The sequence below is a fragment of the Stylophora pistillata genome, chromosome 4 (genome assembly GCF_964205215.1).
Source record: "Stylophora pistillata chromosome 4, jaStyPist1.2, whole genome shotgun sequence".
NCBI lineage: Eukaryota > Metazoa > Cnidaria > Anthozoa > Scleractinia > Pocilloporidae > Stylophora > Stylophora pistillata.
This window is the reverse complement of record NC_142522.1, coordinates 39,585,063-39,606,543: the sequence shown is the minus strand read 5'-3', so window position 1 is coordinate 39,606,543 and position 21,481 is coordinate 39,585,063. Positions and strand designations below refer to the sequence as shown.

Sequence of the window (21,481 nt, the reverse complement as noted above, 5' to 3'; positions counted from 1 at the left end):
AACGCAACTTTTGGGCAAACATCATCATATCACCTTTCAAATTAGTGCAATACTGGCCTTGCTGCGGGTAATGTCCAGGTGAATACAGTAACCATTCCATTTGGTGTTAGTTTTATGTTTTGTGGTACCTGAAAAAAGAAAATAATATACATACTTTTGAGATAAAATATATGAAAAACATTTCATGTAAAGTAATGTGCCTAGCGAGTTTCGTAAGGATTTTCGTATGTTCCCAGGCGCTCACTATTTTTAGGAGCTCCGTAGACTTAAAGGCGAAGAAAATCTAGAGCGATGAGCAAAATGTACCACATGCTACACCATGGAATAAGGGATTAATTATTCTATCATTATGTCAAACCAGTACTTTGGCTATTAGTTGTCGTAATAAAACCCTAAGCCCTTTTGCAGTATTGCATCGATCGCCTAGGGCGTGGGCGAAAGACGAAAACGACGCGCACAAAACCACGATATTATGGTCAACAAAATGGCCAACGAAACGGCTCGTTGCTTACAAAAGCGAATTTTAAAGAAACGGGGGAAAAAACTGATCCTTAAGAGTAGCTATTTTATTTCTTAGCTCCTGGGGGAGGAAGATTGCGTGACGAGCCCAAAGAACGTCTGCGTAGAAGGCTATTGCAACGCGAGCTTTGTTAAAAGTGACTGAAACTGTTTAATTATATATGATACATTTAAAGGAAACAAATTTCTATTGCATTAAAAACTCCAACCCAAATTATGGCTTTTTTGAGTTAAGAGCAAAAAGAAAAAAGAAAAAAACGCCAACAGCCGATACCCACCCCTCCTTTATTTGCACATTTTATCATCCACCTACCTTAGCGAGGACGTTCCAGAGAAGTTTCTGGCGTTCCTTGGTCATCAGGAACAAATGTTTTCTTTGGTTTCCCTCCTTGTGTTCCTCCTTGTTTTTCCTTCGTATTGCCGTTTCGCAACCTTTCATAGGGCAGATACACACTCTTTCTCCACAATCAATCGAATGAGATGGTATTAAACTCCTTTTGAAATAAAAAGAAACCTTGTCAAAAATGACATGCAGTATTAATCATCCCACATCCTTATGCCGTGTTTTGCTTCTTACTGGTATACAGCTTGTAACACCAGGCTGTTTGAGAGCTGAATGATTAATACGTTACATAACCTCTAAGCAATCAGGTTACTCGGAAACATCGGATGATATGATTCCATCGTAAGCGCATTTAAGGATAATTTTTAACAGGATAGGTTACTCTTTGGATCATCATAATTTAAAGTATACTTAAGCGTGGTGAAGGGAACTATATGAAATTAGGCAAAACAATAACGATATCATGATTACATAAAGAAATCAGCTAAGATATTCTCTTTATATGTTTGCTCCTGAGGTACGTAAAGGAATTATAGAAATCAAAAGATACCCACAATTAGAATCTGCCCTTCTGATGCCACAAGGTGATAAAAAAAAAAGTTGGTATCACGTTGCAAGTTTTGCGAAAAGACAAGGCTTAACTCACGTATCTTCCAAAAGTCCTATTTGAAATTACCTCGTGATATTTTGTCCACATTTAAGCGGGCAAGGCACCTCTGTAACACTACAAGTTAGATCTCCGTGCTTCTTTTTATCTTTTCTTTTGAAGCTGATGCCACATTTGCAGAGGACTTCCACCATTGGACAGTCGCTTTGTGTGCGTCTATTTGTTTCCTTTTCATGCTTTCTTGGCATTCTTGACAATTTAATTCTAACTCCGGACACCGTTCCAGGTGATCTTTGGCCCGGTTTAGCGCAATATTCTCTCCGCAGCACTTGCACTGCCCATGGACCATCCCAAGCATGGTATTCGCGAGGCGGTTTGAGCAGAACGCCTTCACAGGCTGACGGCACATCTCGCATGTGCTGGATTGCCCTTGGCTTGTTTTCTTAAACATATCCACGCAGAAACCACAAAAGGAATGGCCATACGGTGTTGCTAGTTCTGCGTCTAGAATGAGATTCTTGCTGTAAAAGAGAAGGCGAAGTAAGGTCAGGAAAATAGCTCCAGGCTGGCTTGTTATTCCGAAAATGGCGTGAACTGTATTATCCATTCAAGTCACAAGTTAGATATTTATAGCAAATGGTAATAACTTCAACTTACCAAACATTACACAGGTATTCAGCTGGGATAGAATCGCTGAATGCGATGTAGTCAAAAATCGAACGAGAGTGACTCATTTTTGGTCAGTTTAAAATGGCCTGTCGTTTCTGTTCGCTCGAAGGCTCTCTCTCTTTCTCTCTCTCTAGCTTTTGTTAGGAGTGTGAAGGAATAAACCGCCTATGTGATAGAATATCAGAATTCACAGGAAAAAACTTCCCTTCAACAACCAATAGGAAAGTAAACCACAGTCACTCTCGCCAAGCACTCGCGCACTTTGATAACAGGTATATTAAACTTGTATTTCCACACCTTATTCAATGACAAAAAGTGTTCATGGGACAAAAATTATTTTAAAAGATACTTCCTGGTACTGCACTTATAAACGGGAAGATTGCATTTTGTTTAGATAAACATTTTCCACAGGCTGAGATCTCCAATGTCTGCATATTTTCACCATTTAAGTTGTTTTAAAACATCATGTCGAATAAGTCATTCAAAAATACGTATTGCACTTCTGCAGATTTTGAATTATACCTTGCTTAATTTTGGAATGACATTAATTCTTGAGTTATTGTCGATTTCGTTACGACAATACTACTCTTCAAGTTTGACAAGTGCTTCGCTTCGTTGTATAAAGTTCTGTTTCTACTGAAATCAAAATTGCTTATCTAAAATTGTGATAACCGCCGACAGTATTTGCGGTTATGTGTGGCTGGATTAATAGGAAGGGGGGGTATTGTTTAAATAAGTTGTGAGAACCAATATTAATGGTCAGGAAAGAATGAATGGATAAAATCAACTATTAACTAAGGGAGTGCGAACCTTTATTGTTTGGATGAGCAAACCTATCGAAATCAGTTTCGCTTTGAATAAACGATTCCTTTCTCTAGAACCTTTACAGTGTATAAAAGTAGAAATTATTAGGGCCACCATTACCTATCGACGAAAAGGACTTTTCATTTCATTTGATGGGCATAGTTGTTCGCATCTTGTTGATACTGGAATCAAAATTATGTAAAAACCGCCAACAGTATTTCCTTTGTGTGGGTGGAGTCACAGAAAATAGGCTATTGTTTAAATAAGTTGGGAAAACCTATCTATTATCACAAAAGAAATGAATGGATGAAATAAACTATTAATTAAGCAAGTGCGAGCCTTTCAGAGTATCATTGAGCTAACCCATCCGTTTTGCTTTCAACGAATGATTCCTTACTTTGTGTCACATTGGCAATAATCATCACCTTCTGGCTATGTCAGTTTATTAAGTCGTGAGATTCACTTTCTTTCAGCTATTCATTTAGAGGCGATGTGCGAGAAAAAAAAAGCGAAGAATTAAGCCGAAAGTCGTCGGTACGGAAATTGTTCACAATTCCAAGATTGCTTAGCCTCGCTCAGTAAAAGATATAAAGGAAATTGCTGTGTTGCAAGTTTAGGAAAAGCGATGATTTTTCCGCCTTGTTTTGGCCTTATCAAAGCCCGAACACTATTGGGGTGAATAAAACAAACACTTTTCAAGAGGCATACTGGAGATTTCATGGAGTTGCTTTTATTTATAAGGGATAGTACGTTGGTACTTTTGCCAGAACATTTTCGAAAACGGCTTTTAGCCCGCGCCAATCTCGCCACATCTGTTCGTCAAGGAAATCCTGGATGTCCCCTTGGCGGATTCCTTTCTCCCTTTTTACGTGGTACTTGACGCGCGCCCACGCCGACTCTGCCTCTTGCGCATGTACGCCAGTAACGGGATCAACGAAGTTGTTCTGATGGACAACTATCCTGAGCATGGTCACGTTAGGAACGTACAGGTGAAGGTTCCTGTACGCAGCCCAGTCGTCAGTGTGCACTTCTGACCCAGGCAGGAGGACCCTTTGAAGAATATTGGACAATGTTCGGCGGTCTCTTCTCCTCACAACTTGAAAGTAGCCGCGACAAGGACTGTGTTCCGTAGAGATCACGCCAAACACCCACACCTCATCGCTGGCCCTGCGACCTCTTTGATACTATAACGATTAAATTTTTTAAAACGGAGATTTACATTGGCATTCATGCTTGTCAAAATAACGATTACCTTTGATTTGATGCGTGCGAAATCAAGCACCCTCCTGGCATATGAACCCTCCTTCTTACCAGATTTAATGGCGGGTGTTAGGCGTTTTTGTATTATGAGCACGGTAGCCAGAAAAACGGACAATTCTTCAACCTGGCTGTACTCGCAAGCAAATGTATGACTTGAAGCAAGAAAAAATGCTTACGGATCAAACCCTATTAATATTTCGTGGTAAAATAATTTTTCCGTACAGAGAGTTGGATGTGTCTGATTCTTGGCGGCAATTCTAAAGACTACTCTGATTGTGGGATGTTCTAAGCTAGTAGAGGCGGGCGTATTACAGGGGGGCAATCTTGAAGGGGATCGTAATCTCTGACAAACCATAAGCAGATAAATAGATGAGACTTGGCGAGCCCGGAAATTGATAGATTTCCTTTAAAAGTTGTCAAGAAGTTGTTACAAAACTAAGTTTTCAAACAGAAGCCTCCGTTTGAAATGAAAATGACAGTGCACTTACTCACCTTCGATTTGTGCTTGAATTGACTTTCGTCACACTCGACCACGTACACACACCCGCCAAGTGGGGTGAATGGTCTATCTTCTATATCTCTCTTACAAAGGAAGCGGGGCGTGGCAAACACACGTCCAACGGTGTTTTTTGTCAATCCAACCATGGAAGAAACTCTAGAGCGCAACTCGCGCTGACTCCACAGATAGATCACAATTAGGAGTTTTTTCAGAGGAATCCGGGGAAACTCGGTGAAAAAACTGCCTTCTCTCAGAGACTTTTTGCCTCTACAGCCTTTGCATCTCCTTATAAAGAAAAATATTTAATAATTATAGACAAGGATCGATTGTTAGTCATTTTGCTTAAATTTGGAAAAGGGAAAGCAGTGGTCTAACTCGTGAAGAATTCCGATTTATGATGATCACTTATTTCAATGCTAAACTACCTAGTAGTATGTCAGTGATAGAAAGTAGATATTTAAAAAAGTTTAGTATTGGTACTGTCTATTCTTACCACACATATCCATCTACGTGGTCTGGATTTCTCTCTACTAATTCCATTCCTCTATTGCATGGCATGCATCTCAGAGGACAAGCTATCAAGTTCTGCCGCTGTAGCCAAGTTATTACATTGAGGACTGGACCATCAGTAAGCCTGTTAATGTCCATGAGATTCATCTTGATGCTGTTCGGATGCTTGATTTGCTGTATTTTACTACTTATTTTGTGACAGCTAAGAAACCGCTACTGCCGCGAAAACGAGAGGCGGAGCTGCGGCCCTTTGTTCTGTCGTTCTTTGAAATAAAATTTTCGCACTTTGTTTGTGGCCTTTTCACGATAACCATAGAAATTCTCATGCCCTCATTGGTCGAGAGTCATTTTCAATCTTCGCCACGAAGACTAAACCATTTCTCTCGTGAAACAAATGCACATTTCTGAAATATGGACAATGACGAGTGTCCGAGTTCCAAGATTGGCATACTCGGAGAAATTTTTTAAGAGGAACTTGTCGAAGTGAAAGAAGTACGTGGCGAAAGAAAATCTTCAGAAAAAAGGTGCTGGTTCTTGGTTCGCAAAGAGGAAAGAGGGCGACCTTGTGAAAATACTTAGAGATGCCGAAGTAAAGGGCACAAAAATAAAAATGAAGTGGGTGATAACAAAATTCAGGGTAAAAGATTCTATCAATTCACTACCTAACACGAGGTAGTGAGTCTCATCGCCTCTTTGGTTACACTGTGAACAACACACACGTGAAAAAAGCAACGATCGATCATGTCACGTGCGGGTGTTTTTCGGAAAACCTTGGCGCATGAACTGTACCTAAGAGATAATAATCTATTTCTACATAGATTGTGCTCAAAATATAGGTTTAGAGCACATATCAAGCGCGAAAACGTCAAAGTTCATGGAAAACTTAAATTTATGCAAATTTCTTGAATATTTATCAACTACTAATAATAATAACAACAATGGTAATAATAATAAACTTTATCTATATAGCGTCTATATCACTAATTGCTCTAGGCGCTTAAAAGTATCACAAAATGTATTTAAAAACACTGAAAAATCTAACAGCTACATTATATAAACATGGAAATTAAACAGAAATATATTTACAAATCAAAAAAGCTTGGCGAATTAAATATGTCTTTTTTGGAAGAATTCAAGGAATCGGCATTTCTTAAAGATGCGAGTATGCCGTTCCATAATTTAGGTCCTTGAGTAACTTATTCGAATAAGAACGCAAAGAGTAGGAGCTGGTAAAAAAGCTGAGAAAATTGGATATATTTCTTGGTGAATCTCCAAGGGCCTCTAAGGATATCAGTTTTTGTAACTTTAGGAGTTACCAGATAGAATGAAATATATGAAGTTCATATATTTTGAACTGCGGTATTAGATACGTATGATGCACGATCTTCGCAGTAGATAGCGCTATTTAAGCAATAGCGAAAATCAGACCTGAAAAAAGTCAGGCCTGTATGGGACTCGAACCACTGACCTCTGCGATATTAGTGCTTATTACGAATCAACTTAACGGCCTGCTCCCAGTTGGCTTGTTAGCTCAATTGGTAGAGCGCTGCACTAGTATCGCAGAGGTCAGTGGTTCGAGTCTCGTACAGGCCTGATTTTTTTCAGGTCTGATTTTCGCTATTGCTTAAATAGCGCTATCTACTGCGAGGATCGTGCATCATACGTATTTAGGAGTTACCCTAGCTAAATAAAAGTATTTACTACTACTAGATTACTACAGTTAAGAAAATCCTCCCCTCCGAAAGCAAAGAACCATCTCCACAACTCAAAGTCGACTGTCAAGTTATAACTGAAAAGAACTCAATCGCAAATTATTTCAACAATACATTCGTAAATACAGCTGTCAACCTTTGTACATCGTTTGTAAATGCTGCATCGAAACTCTCGTGAAGTATATCTTCAACAAAAGCTACGAACGCTACTTTTCTGTTTACTGACAGTTTTGAAACTGCTGTTCAGTCGGAAGGCCGACGACTTAAATCAGGCAAAGCAGTGGGCTTAGATAACATTCCACAAAGACTTCTAAAGGACGTTTCTGCAATAGTCACAAAACCTATTAACAGTAATAATTAATAAAGGCTGATAGTTTCGAAAGAAACTGTTTTGGGCTGCGTCGGTGGGAGTAACGAAATAATTTGGATATATCAACAAAGTTGAAATGGTAAATTGGCCACCGTAACGATTACAAAAGCTGACGTTTCAAGCAATAATTAATGCTTCACTGTCTCAGAGCAAAGTTCCTGACGACTAGCTTTTGTGGACTTGCGTAAGGCATTCAACACAACAGATCATTCTATTTTTTCAGGAAACTGCGCTATTTTGGAATCAAAAGCAAAGAACTGAACCGATTTGAAAACTATGACTGGCCACACCCAAGTTTTAGCAATGCCGGACTTCTGGATAATTTTCAAAGAAGGGCATCCAAAATTGTTTCAAAATCTAAGGATAGTGGTCAAGCTTTAATGGATCTTAAATGGCCTTTCAGTAAATGTTATTACAGTCGAGAAGAGACGCACATACTTTTAAAGTGGTTAATAAATGTATTTTTGGTTATTGTCCTCTAAACCCAACCCTAACCCTAACAGTACCAGAACAAGACAGGGAAATTTGCTTCATTTGCCTCGCGCTAGAACTGAAACAGCCAAGAAATATTTTTTTTTATCATGGATATGTTGTTTATAATAGTCACGTTAATTAGAATTTTCTGTAATATTATATTGAATAACACTTTTTTATTATTTTATATTTATTTTTTGGATCCTATTCACCAGGGCTCCTATTGATAGCAGAGCTTTAAGTTCTGATGGTACTACCCTGATGTTGGGATTTCTATTTATTTTTATTTTTATCTATTAAAATGGGAGTTATATGTTCATACTTCTTTGTAAATGTTACAATGCGCGCTGCCCTATTCTGCACTAGCTGTAGGCGGTTTAAGAGAACTTTAGGTAATCCATATAAAATAGCAGTACAGACAGTAGTCCAAGTTAGTGGTCACAAAAGGATGAATAATTGCTTAAGCAGATTCGCGATCCAAATATGTACTGATCTTACTGATATCAGTTAGATGGAAATGACATTTTTCGAAAATCTTTTTAATGTGGTGTTCCATATCAGCACTGAGATCGAGTATCACTCCAAGATTACGAACAGAAGAGGAGAATTGAATAGTTTCACGCCCAACATACAAGAACAAATTCCAATTTCGCCCATGTCAGTGCGAACCGAGCTCTGTCTAAGTTCCAAGCTATTCTTGACTGTTGTTAAAAGTTATTGTGATTAACGAAAACTAAAGTTTTATTTTAACGTTGATATAAAAGTATCAAACATTTATGTGGCGAATTTTGGTATTTAGGTAGCCGGACAATTTTTTAGAAAGTTTTCGGCATTTCAATGAGGGACTTTCCAGCAACTTTACTAACCCAATCGAGACAGGCTTAGTTTGTCCTCCTACCATTTACCAAGTGTAATTACGAGGTGCTACATCTTTTCGTTTATTACAAAGTGCGATGGTCTGTTCTTTCCACCTAATTCCACACTCCCCCTGTTGGGGCAAGGCATTGATAGGTGTATCAACAGTAGCTGTGTATTTCATGAATAAAAATTGTGCTGCAAGATAAAAATTTACAGCAGTGATGAACATGGCTGAAAACTGCAAACCATATCCGTTATCAGCAAATGAAACAATTTTATGATTGTCATAGTGCCAGAAATGTTTTTTTGACATTATCAATTTTGTTAATTGAGAAACTAAACGTTTTCACATCTGCCTGTGGTGCATCACTTTATTTGACGTAATATAAAACGATTGTAAAGAATTACTTTCCGAAAACATAGCTATATTAGAACTATTGCTGCAATGATCACAATGTAAATGTAAATACATTTTGTAAATACATTTTGTATACGTAAACACATTACCCTTTTCTTTGAGGAAAAAAAAAATCCTGCAGAGAAATCAGGAGGGAAAAAATATCCCGCAGAGCATTTAGAATGGAAAAATATCCTGCCCAGCAGATTGTTAGAGAAAATTTTTTCATGACCAGAAATCACCCTCCCCCCCCCCCCCTTCCCCTCTCCTCAAAAGTTAAATGGTCGGCCGCTTACTTCAATTCAAAAGCCTGGAACGAAAGCCATTGGTAGCACACGAAAGTCGTTTCTGTTTGCATTCTTTTGATTATCACCTAGCAGTTTTTGCGTTTCCATCGCCGAAATTGCCCAAGAATTACGAAAATAGTTCTAATTATTTTTTTTTATTTCATGCGCGAGATCAATGTAGGCAATCCCAACCGGGCAAGATCGGCGCATCTTGCCCGCCCGCTCCGGTAGCCAATCAGAACACAAGGTTCACTTCATCTTGCCCACTGGCGCTGCAAGCGATGTAATAAAGTCTGTTACTGCAAAGTGCAACAGCTTTTTCATTACAGAGTGAGACAAGTGTAATTATAAAGTGCGACAAGTATTATTACAAAGTGCGACAGATATAGCAAAGTGTGACAATTGTTGCAAAATTGCTACAAAACAGCCCTTCAAACACCTTTTTCACGATCCTATGAAGCTGAATAGTTTGACATTTGGCCATACCATCCAAGAATCAATTGTGTTCTAAAATATTGAAAGTTGAACAGACTCGAATTAAAGAGCCAGGTGAACAAGGAATGCACCAAAATAGAGGGAGGACCGTATATTCCATCCGATGATGGAAAAAAAAAATGTCGATACGTGAAGGATCGAACTTATAAAAATTCTCATCGGAAACAACTGACGGTGTATCATAATTCATTAAAATATGAAGACTATCAATCGTATGTTCTCGTTTGAAAGTGGCAACTTTTATATGATGTGCATCCTTAAAAGGAGCTTGTTTCTTGACCCCTCCTTGATCAAATTAGCATTCAATAATGTGGATCACAATAATTATTCTCCAAACTGATTGCAGTTTTATTTTAATAAACGGCTCATTTAAAGGTGATTGTTCACAATGGAACGCCTACATGTGATCCCAATGGATCCAGATAGCAGTCGAAGTGAGAAAAATATTCATTGGCAATTATGAGATGTAAGTTTTCAAATGTCATGTCATTTACCGGCGAGTACATTTAAAGCGCTTCGACTCTCTTACATCTTTAATTTATTTCGACCGTTTTTGTTGATAAAGTACTCAAGCAGCAATGACGACGGACAGGACAAGACGATCAAGAAGTATGAAACGTTCTTTCATATTGCTAAAGTACTGCGATCAGCTGAAGGTACCGCGTCCCAACATCCAGCGGGTGTTGGAAAGTAGTGGAAGAGTCACCCAGCTGGAATTTCCGAACAACTCCAGTACAGCTAATCTGCAAGAGATCGTATTGAATGGTTTCAGGCAGCATCTAAATAGTAGGGAGGCGTCGAGGTAAAGCTGACAAATAGTTAATAGGAAGTAACAGATTTCTGGCCTATAAATATTTATTATGTAGCGGTTAACCGTTTTTGTTTTTAGATTGCTCTTTTATCGAACTGTCAGTGGTTCTAACCTGTTGACCCTGGCTGGCACATGGGATGATATGTGCGGGGATACAATGAAGGCAATGTTCAAAAGCCGCTGTAGAGTGTTCATGCGATTAGATCGAGGTAAGATAACTCTTAACGAAGAGGGCAAGTCAACTTCGAAGTTAGAAAAGGCCCTAAGGAAAAAAAACATTTGCATAACGACAAGACATGTCCAAGTCGCAACAGCAGTCCCGATAAAATTTTAACGAGGATTACTGGAAAATTCGAACCAAGTTTTCCGACATAATTTTTAAAAGTATGCTGAAGTTTGGAGATAGAGCACGTTGCGGTACTTCATGCTTCACGCGAGCGACGATGCGCAAGTGGCGGGGTCTGGCGCGAGTTGAATCGAGTCTTGACTCACTTGTGCACGGTACAAGTGCTGAAGAGATCTTCTACTTACAACGTAGAAAATGCATTTTTACGGTGTATTCGGAAAAGTTCGTTTGTTCACGGGACTGAAGAACAACAATGTCTAGTAGAATTATGGTTACGAATATCTGTCTCATTCAAGGAGTACTCATGTTAATCTGCACCATATTTAGCTATGTCTGCACTCGGCTCAACTACATCAGACCGTTTCTTTGAAATGAAATGAATAACGTCGTCGTTCTCTCTTTTTCAGATAGCACGAATCAAGATCAGGATGGCGAAGCAGATGATTATTAATTAATGAAAAGATCAATATCATATTTAAGCATTAAAGGTTTTTCGAAGAAGATCGAGCACCCGCCATATACCGGTAATTGTAGAACTTTCCTTGCCTCCTTGCGAAGGACGTGATTGAAATTCATTCCTAGCTTAATTGATTGTGATGTTCTGATAGTAATTGCAGTTTCCATGAAAAGATGATCTTAAGTGATTCATGATGTGCTGAACCTACACTCGGCTAAACTACATGATTCAGTTTCTTTTAAATTAACTTAATAACGTCGTTCTCTCTTTTTTCAGATAACACGAATCAAGATCGAGATGGTGCAGCAGGTGATTATTAACGAAAAGTTCATATCATATTTATGCATTAAAGGTTTTTCTTAGACGATCGAGCACCCGCCAATTATCGGTAATTGGAGAACATTCCTTACCGATTGAAATTTGTTCTTAGCTTAATTGACTGTGATGTTATCATTAGTAATTGCAGTTTCTGTGAAAAGATGATGTTAAGTAACCTAGAATACTTTCCAAGAGAATCACTTTATTTCAACCCGATCGTTCATTTCTTTAATGCTTGATACAACAGGGCAATCAACATCAGGAACTGGAAATGTTGGAATTGGGGTAGCGAGAGCCCCCAACGAGGTGGTTGTGGTAGACCCTCCAGAAGGTACATGACATTATGTGTTATGATTAATAACTTAAGGATAGTCAGAAGTGAAACTTGATTTGGTACCAATAAATGGGGCTGTAACGCGAACATGTCAACTGGTGTTTAGATGAGAGTATACAAACACGTAAAAACTTGTGTTAACATTTAATTTAGGTGGACCCTAAAATAGCCATCCATATATTATTTGATTTCAAATAATTTTTATGGCCACTGCCTCCTATGGAGGTGAGGCCATAATGTTGACTTGGTTGAGTGAGTGAGCGAGCGAGTGAGTGTGACTGTAGAATTCGAAAGGATAGATGGATAGAGGAATGGTGAGGTTCTTGAGGTAGCAACTATAATTTTTCATTTCTCTTTAATATTATTATCATTATTTTAATCATTAATTTATAATTATGAATATGACTATTTGTTACCATCTATTGGGTACTCAAAAAGATGTGGGATGTAATAGTAGTAGCCATATCCAGTCTTAACTGCCTATTTTTTTTTACTTCAGATGAAAACACAAGTGATGAGGAACTTGGTAGACCTATCTTTACTTCATCACCAATAGTAAATCAAGCACCCATTGTAGCAGGTACATGTAGGTATACTTTCCACACTTTTTCTGTCTGGAGAACTAAAGTGTAGGGTAGCATTGCTCTTGCAGCTTTAATGAACTTGTTTTCTTTTTTTCTCTTTTTCTTTTCCTTTCAATTAGAAAAGAGCAGAGATGTTTGTTGAAAGCCTATATGGTAAAGATGAAGGAAGTTCAATATGTAATTATTTCTGGAGTTGAGTTACAAACGGGATGGGCATAATTATATTGCACAAAGAGATATTAAGAATGAAATGCCCACTTGAAAAGACTATGAGAGTTGTAATAACTTGAAAGACAAAACTTATAGCTGAAACTAGTCAATTCATGCTGTTTATAGTCTTTGTAATCATTCATCCTAAAGTTGTTCTCAATTTCCTAGAGTCAGTAGTCACATGCTGTCCTATGGCAATGGATGGCCACATTTTGGCTGCACAGGCAGTAGAAGGTAATAGTGTAATCCAATAATTATATACAAATTTTAAAGGTCAAATATTGGCTTGTCAATCCTAGTTCAAATTATATTTTGATAGGTTTTGGACATGAATATTGTAAAATAATGCAATAGAAGAAAGGGAGATTAAGTTAAAAAAAGACATGTAATGTTTTTCAGTGGGAACAGTGGAAGAGGAGGTGGATCAACTGGTTGGTGCAGAAGCGAGTAAGTAAAGACTTGGAATGAATCATCTTATCTGGTCCTGCAAAGAAGTTATGTGCTCAATTGATTCTACATTCTTACTGTTAGACCCAAGATGTGGACCAGCCTATGATTTACAGCTTCTAAGAAAACTAATGGTAGCACATGATGTGCCCCCAGTGCTACCATTCCTGTGCATAAATGCACGAGAAGTAAGTGTGTGAAGGTTTGTAGGGATGATTTTAGATAAGAGTTGCATACAGAGTCTCTTCAGGTTATGATGGACAAGTCACAGTTGGCCTAGTCATAAGCATGTGAAACTTCAGATTGTGTTGCAGCCAGGTTCATGACCTTGCTATATGTCAAGGGGTTTTGTGTTTGAATGAAATACATTCTTTCTCAAAGTGCCTATTTCCAGCCTGCACCATTAATGACAACCAGAAAACTTGCAGGGAAACCTAATCAAATGTTGGGGATTAACCTCTTAGGAGCCAACAGCTATACATGACCTTGTTTCTTGAGCTAACCGCCTCCCGGTTAGCTCAATTGGTTAGAGCGCTGGACTGTTGTGCGGGAGGTCGAGGTCGATGGTTCGAGCCCCGGCCGGACCAACACTCAAGGTCTTAAAATAACTGAGGAGAATGCGCTACCTTTCTTTAATAAGAAATGGATAGACATTCTAGTCTTCTCGGATAAGGACGAATAAACCGTAGGTCCCGTCTCCTGCATCTATTAATTAGATAATTTGGTTAGGCAGGGGACGTTAAAGAACCCACTCACGAGATTACTGTGATGTGGTCTGGCCTGTTTACTGGGAATTGGAGGGAGGGGGCATCTTCAAATAAGTTTCCTTCGATTGTTTGTAAAACTGCTGATGCAGTCTGGCCAAAGTCCCCCGAACAGTGTTGTGATGCGCATTTGATCATATTGACATGTTAATTTGCACAATATAAATATTTGATAATAAAAATTAACGGTAAAAAACTACGACGTTTCGAAGTCTGCATGACCTCATTATCAAGTAAAATGTTAAAACTGATGTAAAATTGTAGCTCAGAGATTATATACAAATAAAATGTGATAACTTCATTAGAATAATGAGCGTTCATTGTTATTGGTGTTTAGCATGTCCGATCGTGCAGTATATGTTTAAATAAATACTTTTGCACGTATTGAGTCAGACTGCGTGTTTAGCTTTGGTTTTTGTTCGCGAATGAATAGCATTTCGTGAATTAGGCAGTCCATTTTTCCGCGGCATTTCTTGAGAACGGAAAACATTTCCTCTAGGCTAGTGGACGCTACACCGTGGGCTTCTTTCAGATGCTTGCCAATGACGGAGGCTTTATGTTCTTGTATGCGTTGATGAAGATGGCGTGTGGTATAACCGATATAATCCGCATCGCACGAATCACATTTAAAAGTGTAAACAACGCATTGGTGGTTAATTAAAGCGGGCTTCTCTTCTTGTATCTTGAGCTTTCCCTCGATCTTACGACTCGTGAAAACTGGTTGTAGGTCAGTTCCGATTTTCCGGCCAAGATCTTTCAGCTGATGTCTTACTGTGTCGGCCGATTTTTGGTCTTTAAATGGTAAAGTTATTCTGACAGGTTTTTGTGTAGCCGCGTCAAGTTCAGTTGGGGTTTCGTGACGGCTTTGGATCGTAGAACTCGTGTACCAGGCGATAGCTGAGTTGATGAGTTTCACTGGGTACTTAAGCTTAGTAAACATCCGCTTGAGATGCTGGCATTCCTTCGTAAAAGATTCTTTCGTTGATGACAGGCGGTAAGCTCGGTTCAGCATTGTATTCAGCAGAGATCTTTTGTAACGCTGATCGACATGGCTCTGGTAATGTAAGAGCAGTCCTGTATCAGTTGGTTTATGATATACGCTTGTTGTCAGGTGGCAACCGTTTTTCTCAATCATCATACCGAGGAATGGAAGCTTGTTGTTTTCAGCAATTTCCATTGTGAACTGTATGGCAGGATGGCATTCGTTCAATGTTGAAAGGACGGCTGTTGCGGCTTGAATATTTGGCATCGTGGCTAATGTGTCGTCGACGTACCTTTTGTAGAAACTTGGTAACTTGTTGTTGCGATCCAGTTGTTCTTCAATGGAGCACAGGAAAACGTTTGCCATAAGGGGTCCCAGGGGCGAGCCTGGAAAATCGGAACTGACCTACAACCAGTTTTCACGAGTCGTAAGATCGAGGGAAAGCTCAAGATACAAGAAGAGAAGCCCGCTTTAATTAACCACCAATGCGTTGTTTACACTTTTAAATGTGATTCGTGCGATGCGGATTATATCGGTTATACCACACGCCATCTTCATCAACGCATACAAGAACATAAAGCCTCCGTCATTGGCAAGCATCTGAAAGAAGCCCACGGTGTAGCGTCCACTAGCCTAGAGGAAATGTTTTCCGTTCTCAAGAAATGCCGCGGAAAAATGGACTGCCTAATTCACGAAATGCTATTCATTCGCGAACAAAAACCAAAGCTAAACACGCAGTCTGACTCAATACGTGCAAAAGTATTTATTTAAACATATACTGCACGATCGGACATGCTAAACACCAATAACAATGAACGCTCATTATTCTAATGAAGTTATCACATTTTATTTGTATATAATCTCTGAGCTACAATTTTACATCAGTTTTAACATTTTACTTGATAATGAGGTCATGCAGACTTCGAAACGTCGTAGTTTTTTACCGTTAATTTTTATTATCAAATGTATTTCTAAACATTCTTTGATTAGAATATAAATATTAAATTATTAAATAAATAAATATTAAACTATTATTTCTTCATGGGACTCACATTTCATTAATTCTAAGTTCTAATGTTGCAATTTAGAATCAAGTGTAGTATTACAACTGACTGAGGTCTATCTTGGGTTCATAGTGTTTTTACATAATTGTATAAAATGTACATGTAACTTTGTGTTCATGTTTAGTTTTTTTAGCGCTTTGCGTCCGATTGTAGTGTTAGAATTGTGACATAAAACACGTCACTTAATATTTTGACATTTCTAATCAATTCTTCCCATTCCCTAAATTATACAGATGAGTCATCACTAGTTGAAGGTTACATACATCAAAATACACTGAAATGAAATGCATGTCTTATGAAATTAGAGGTTCTGCACAATAATGTTTGGAAGGGAAAGACAAAATTAATGTTGTGCATTTATACAATTAAAAGCAATTATTATTATAACATTTAAAAAAATCTTATTACATCTAAAAATTGAACTCAGATGAGAAAGCAGTGCCACCAGGACTGTATTCCTTTGGTGCTCATCCGCTACAAAGCTTCGCAAAAGGCCATGGATACCTTAAGGTACACCTCCTATAAATCTCTGCAATATAACTTCATAACAATCAGAGCAAAGAATTATACAGTGGTCATGCTTTGCATTTCATTTCATTAGGGATAAGTGATTCTAGTTAAACATATTTCAATAATAGCTGAGATGTGCAAGTCATATTGTAGTATTGTATCCATCACTTCATTGAATATAGTACACACTACTGGTTCATTTCAGAGCTTTGTTGGATATATCAGATGTGTTGGGAACCTGCTATCTGTGTGCCTCCCTTCAAGGCAGCAATTTTGATAACAGTGGTAAGTGTTTAGGCTTGATTACCAACCTCTGTTATTATTATTGTTATTATTATTATTATTATTATTATAATTATTAGTTGTTGAGACACTGGTGGTTATCCTGGTGACTCACATGATTATCAAGCTGTATCCCAAGGAAATCATTTTCAAATTTTTTTCCCACTTTTACCATGAAACAGCAGTTTATTGGACAACAAAAGTCAGCTCTCAAAAGGCGTGTAACCTCAAACAGATTTTTCCATAGTTCATTGTCAATCACAACATTGTCTTGGAAAATAAAATTTAGGAAACAAACAAAAATTAGTTGTTCAACAAAAATGCATGCAAAAGTAATATGTTTTGAACAGAACCATCCAAAAGAGACATTGTCATGTCCTCAGTAATGTAATGAATTGAATGTCTTATTTGCATAGCTTGTGGGAAACATCAACAATCTCAACAATCGAGTGAAGATGTGGAGATCAGGGTGATGCACCCACGTTAACTTCCAACCGGATGATAGTTGGAAGTTTGATAGCAGGTCAGTGCAGGCATCTGAGCTTCCAATTTGTTGCTCAAATTGTAACCTATCAAAGGTATCCCATACATGGTAATCCTGTAGCTGATAATCATAATTTACAAAAATCTCAAATCTCCTGATTTTCTTCTGATTTGAGAGTTTTAAAAAACATTTACAAACAAACAAACCAAGAAATGAAAAAAATTCAAGTGTATGATGTTCTGTTAAATTATGCAATTTAACACTGATAATTATCTCGTTGTGTATTAATGGTATGGATGACCATGTCTTTAAGGAAATGAAAGTAGCCTTACAAGAGAGTTGGTAGAAGCAATACACCAAGGCAAGGAGGCTTCAAATGCTCTAAAGGCTCACAGGTTAATGTTGCAGTGTACTATAACTAACTACTGTTCAGGTTGATCTCATTATAACCATAATGGTTTAAGTTTTCTAACTCAAACTACATTAATTTGAATTTACAGGGACCTCTTGGAAAGGGACAGAGCTATAAGATTACAGCAGGAAATTGAATTGCAAGCTTCTGTAAGTTTGGTAGATCACAGATAAATTGGCAACCATTAAATACACTGTAGATTTAAAATTGTGTAGCAAAGACAGTTAAATCTGCGTATACCACACATACAGCACAAAAATGCCAATGCATGTACATTAGAAAAAGAAGTGTAAACTGCTTATAGAAAGAACTCATGGTGTATATCTTTTTGGTAGAAGAGAAAAATTAAAAAATACAAACAATAAGGAGGAAATTAACTGAAAATACCATTGTTGGCTTTCTGGATAAACCAATCAGACACCACAAAGATAGCACTATATGAACTAGGAAACAAATGTAGCTTTATTGATGTAAACAGCTGATAGAAAGAAATCATGATGTAATTTTTTTCTTTTTGTAGAAAAGAAAAATTAATGTAAAAAAAAGAATGAAGAAATTGGAAATACAATCGTTGCCTTTATTTGAAATGTATTTTATAAAGTGGTGCTTTGAATTATATATACTTTATTATGAATTCCACTTTTTCAGGAGGCTTTAGACAGGGCCAAAAGCAAACCACAAACAGAGGAAAGAGTAAGTTTAAGTTACTTTGTTGTATATTTTTAAAGACTTTTTAACCTTACATGAGCAGAATATCAACATGGTTCATTAACAGATATATTACTTCCAAATGAATTTCTAAATCTTGGCATGTCCATTTCCATGTATTCTAAATTCAATCACAGGCCCAAAGACCTCAGGACTTAGAAAATGAGGTAAATAATGCAAATGTTCTGGCAATTGTATTTATTAACAATAAATAAACCAGATAATATCTGAAAAGTAGTGTTCCAAAAATCCACATCAACAGAAATGCGCATACCAGTAGTATGTATATATTAGTGTATAAGTGAAGGCATCTGTTTTTGCACAGAGTGAAATGTGGCTGTATATAGTGCTATTAAAAGCAAAACAGGAAATTGGGAAATTATCACTTTTATGCCCCATGTTAATTGTCTACTAAATTAAAATAACTCATTCTATATTACTTATATGGCAGGCTGATCTTGGTGAAGGTGAAAATTTGGATGAAACTGTGGTGGATTCTGCGGAGGTAATGTCTGTACTTCCTTAAAACTGCCAAAACTAATATGGCTTAACTGGCTAAAGTGCAAAAATTGGACTTTGATTGATTTACTGGATATTCCCAGTTATGGCTTTTAAGAATCCTTGATATATCTTTGTCTGCAATTGATGTGCTCGTCAATTGATGTTCCTAAAAAACTCTAATATGAGGAAAAATCCAGCAAACTCACTGGCGTGCAGTGAATTTGTTCTTCCATGAGTTTCTAAGTGTTGGTCAAATGCCAATTTCCTCATTGTACTTTGAATTTCAACTGCACGTGCAGCACTGCATGGTAATAATTATCAGCAAAGCAAGGTGAAATTTTTTGGGTTTAAATGATAATTATGATGGTTTCTTTGCAACTCTTTGAACACTGGAGAAATTATTCCCTTAATAAGTCTTAATAAGTCTTGGGAAATACTTTAATATGAGTAAAACTCCAATTAATCATTTTTGTTTAGGTCCACAAGAGAAGGCTCGCAAGGTTTAGTGAAGGGGTAATTACTTTTTATGATGTATTTGAAAAATTATCCATTGCAAGTCTTTTTTAAGTGAATAGTAAACCTTTCATTTTGAAAACAACTTTGAAGACATAGGTGGTCAAACAAAAACAAGTAAAACTTGATTGTTTTATATATTTTGTAGGAATCTTGTAAATATCCCCGTAATAATGAGAGTGACTGTGATGAAGATAGTAGAATTGTAAGTATCGTAAGTGGTTTGAAATGAAGTATAGTTACTATTTCAAAACTTGAAGGAAAAAGTGCAGATCTTTTGAAGAATTTGTTTGATTAAAATGTATTTTCTTTTTTCTACAGACTTTCAAGAATTAATAATTTGTATTTTTGTAGTAAAATCTCAATTGTTGAACTTAATCCATAAATTTTCATTTCTATTTAATTTTTAGTGATTTGTTCTTAATAAGTTATTATGTATTACCCATATTGTAATTCATATTTTTATAAGCAATACAACAATTTAAGTTGTGATACAAGTTGTGGATGGGTTTTATTCAAATTAAACTTCATTTCCCTTCCTTGATGTTGTTCTTTCTTCAAAAAAGTTATGAGATATATTATCAATAGTTTGTCTATTTGCATGTCTTTTGATGCTGTCAATACAAATAATAATAAAAGTGAATGAGGTCCAGGTTCAGCACTAGGCAAATATAAGTGTATTCAACATCTCTCATTGTATAATAATAAACTATAAGTGAATCTCGCAACTTGATTAACTGAATTAAACGGGAGGTGATGATTATTGCCAATGTGACACAAAGTAAGAAATCATTCGTTGAAAGCAAAACGGATGGGTTAGCTCAATGATGGTACAAATAAAGACTTGCACTCTCTAAATTAACTGTTTATTGTATCCATTAATTTCTTTTCTGACAATAGATAGGTTTCACATCATTTTGATTTCAGTATCAACAAGATTACAAACAACTATGCGCATGAAATGAAATGAAAGAAAAGTTCTTTTCGTCGATATGTAATGGTGGCCTTAATAATTTCTTCTTTCATACACTGTTGAGGGTCTTTAAAGCAAAACTGACTTCGAAAGGTTTGCTCAGTGATCATCTAAACAATAGAGGCTCAAACTCCCTCAGTTAATAGTTGAAATTATCCATTCATTCATTTCTGATCATTAATATTGGTTCTCACAACTACAATACCCCCCTTCCTGTTAATCCAGCCAAACAACTGAAATAAATTTGAATTTATTCAATTTAGAGTTTATTTGCATTTGCACACGACCCCACAAGCTGTTCAGCTTTAAACATTATCGTGTCTAAATAAAGGTGTTATTATATACTGTTGGCAGTTATGAAAAGTTTATATAAGTAATTTTGATTTCAGTCATTTTGATTTTCAATTTACAATAAAGCGAAGCACTTGTCAAACTTGAAAAGTAGTATTTCCGTAATGAAATCGACAGTAACACAAGAATTAACATCATTCCAAAGTTAAGCAAAGTTGAATTCGAAATCTGTCGAAGTTCTCTACGAATTCTCGGATGACTTATTTGCTCCACGTGATTTTTTAAATGCAAGCATAAGAAAGGCAAATGTTGTCTTTCCATATATTTTTTTATGCAGAGATATATCCTTTGATAAGAGAAAAAAAAGAATAAATGCTGTGTACTTTAGGAATTCAGCTCACAACCTCTCGCTTTATGGGCTACCAGCTAGTTTTACAGTCAGGGGTCTTAAAATCAGGGGTTCTTACAGTCAGGGTTTCTTACAATCAGGGGTTCTTAAAATCAGGGGTCTTACAATCAAGGGTCTTACAGTCAGGGGTTCTTACAAACAGGGGTTCTTACAATCAGGGGTTCTTACAATCAGGGGTCTTACAATCAGGGGTTCTTACAATCAGGAGTCTCAGTAAAGTCAGGAGTTCTTACAATCAGGGGTCTTACAGTCAGGGGTTCTTACAAACAGGGGTTCT

General features: G+C 37.1%; 3 protein-coding genes across 11 annotated transcripts; 2 read left to right on the top strand and 1 right to left on the bottom strand.

Moving 5' to 3' along the window:
• Positions 1–3,664: 3,664 nt before the first annotated feature.
• On the bottom strand, positions 3,665–5,405 carry LOC148733687 (uncharacterized). Its single transcript, XM_088758707.1, has 2 exons — positions 4,695–5,405; positions 3,665–4,126 (listed from the first exon to the last, which is right to left on the bottom strand). Exons 1-2 carry the CDS (start codon positions 4,845–4,847, stop codon positions 3,677–3,679), a joined length of 603 nt encoding a protein of 200 aa, XP_088614833.1. The 5' UTR covers positions 4,848–5,405; the 3' UTR covers positions 3,665–3,676.
• A 4,962-nt stretch (positions 5,406–10,367) lies between these two features.
• LOC148733686 (uncharacterized) lies at positions 10,368–12,075 on the top strand. The gene is made up of 5 exons (XM_088758020.1): positions 10,368–10,606; positions 10,694–10,824; positions 11,369–11,403; positions 11,697–11,727; positions 11,984–12,075. The coding sequence occupies exons 1-5, from the start codon at positions 10,383–10,385 to the stop codon at positions 12,073–12,075; spliced, it is 513 nt and encodes a 170-aa protein (XP_088614146.1). The 5' UTR covers positions 10,368–10,382.
• Positions 12,076–12,661: 586 nt separating this feature from the next.
• On the top strand, positions 12,662–20,389 carry LOC148733685 (uncharacterized). 9 transcript variants are annotated; one of them, XM_088758375.1, is made up of 14 exons: positions 12,664–12,807; positions 13,033–13,098; positions 13,264–13,311; positions 13,396–13,499; positions 16,549–16,631; positions 16,837–16,916; positions 17,711–17,792; positions 17,898–17,958; positions 18,458–18,502; positions 18,655–18,684; positions 18,969–19,022; positions 19,496–19,531; positions 19,680–19,736; positions 19,853–20,070. In XM_088758375.1, the coding sequence occupies exons 1-14, from the start codon at positions 12,786–12,788 to the stop codon at positions 19,865–19,867; spliced, it is 783 nt and encodes a 260-aa protein (XP_088614501.1). In that variant the 5' UTR covers positions 12,664–12,785; the 3' UTR covers positions 19,868–20,070. The 9 variants fall into 9 exon arrangements, with proteins under 9 accessions (XP_088614505.1, XP_088614502.1, XP_088614507.1 ...); XM_088758378.1 differs by having other exon boundaries at positions 12,772–12,831; positions 19,853–20,389; XM_088758379.1 differs by lacking the exon at positions 13,264–13,311 and having other exon boundaries at positions 12,662–12,807; positions 19,853–20,389.
• The last annotated feature ends 1,092 nt before the right edge of the window (positions 20,390–21,481 follow it).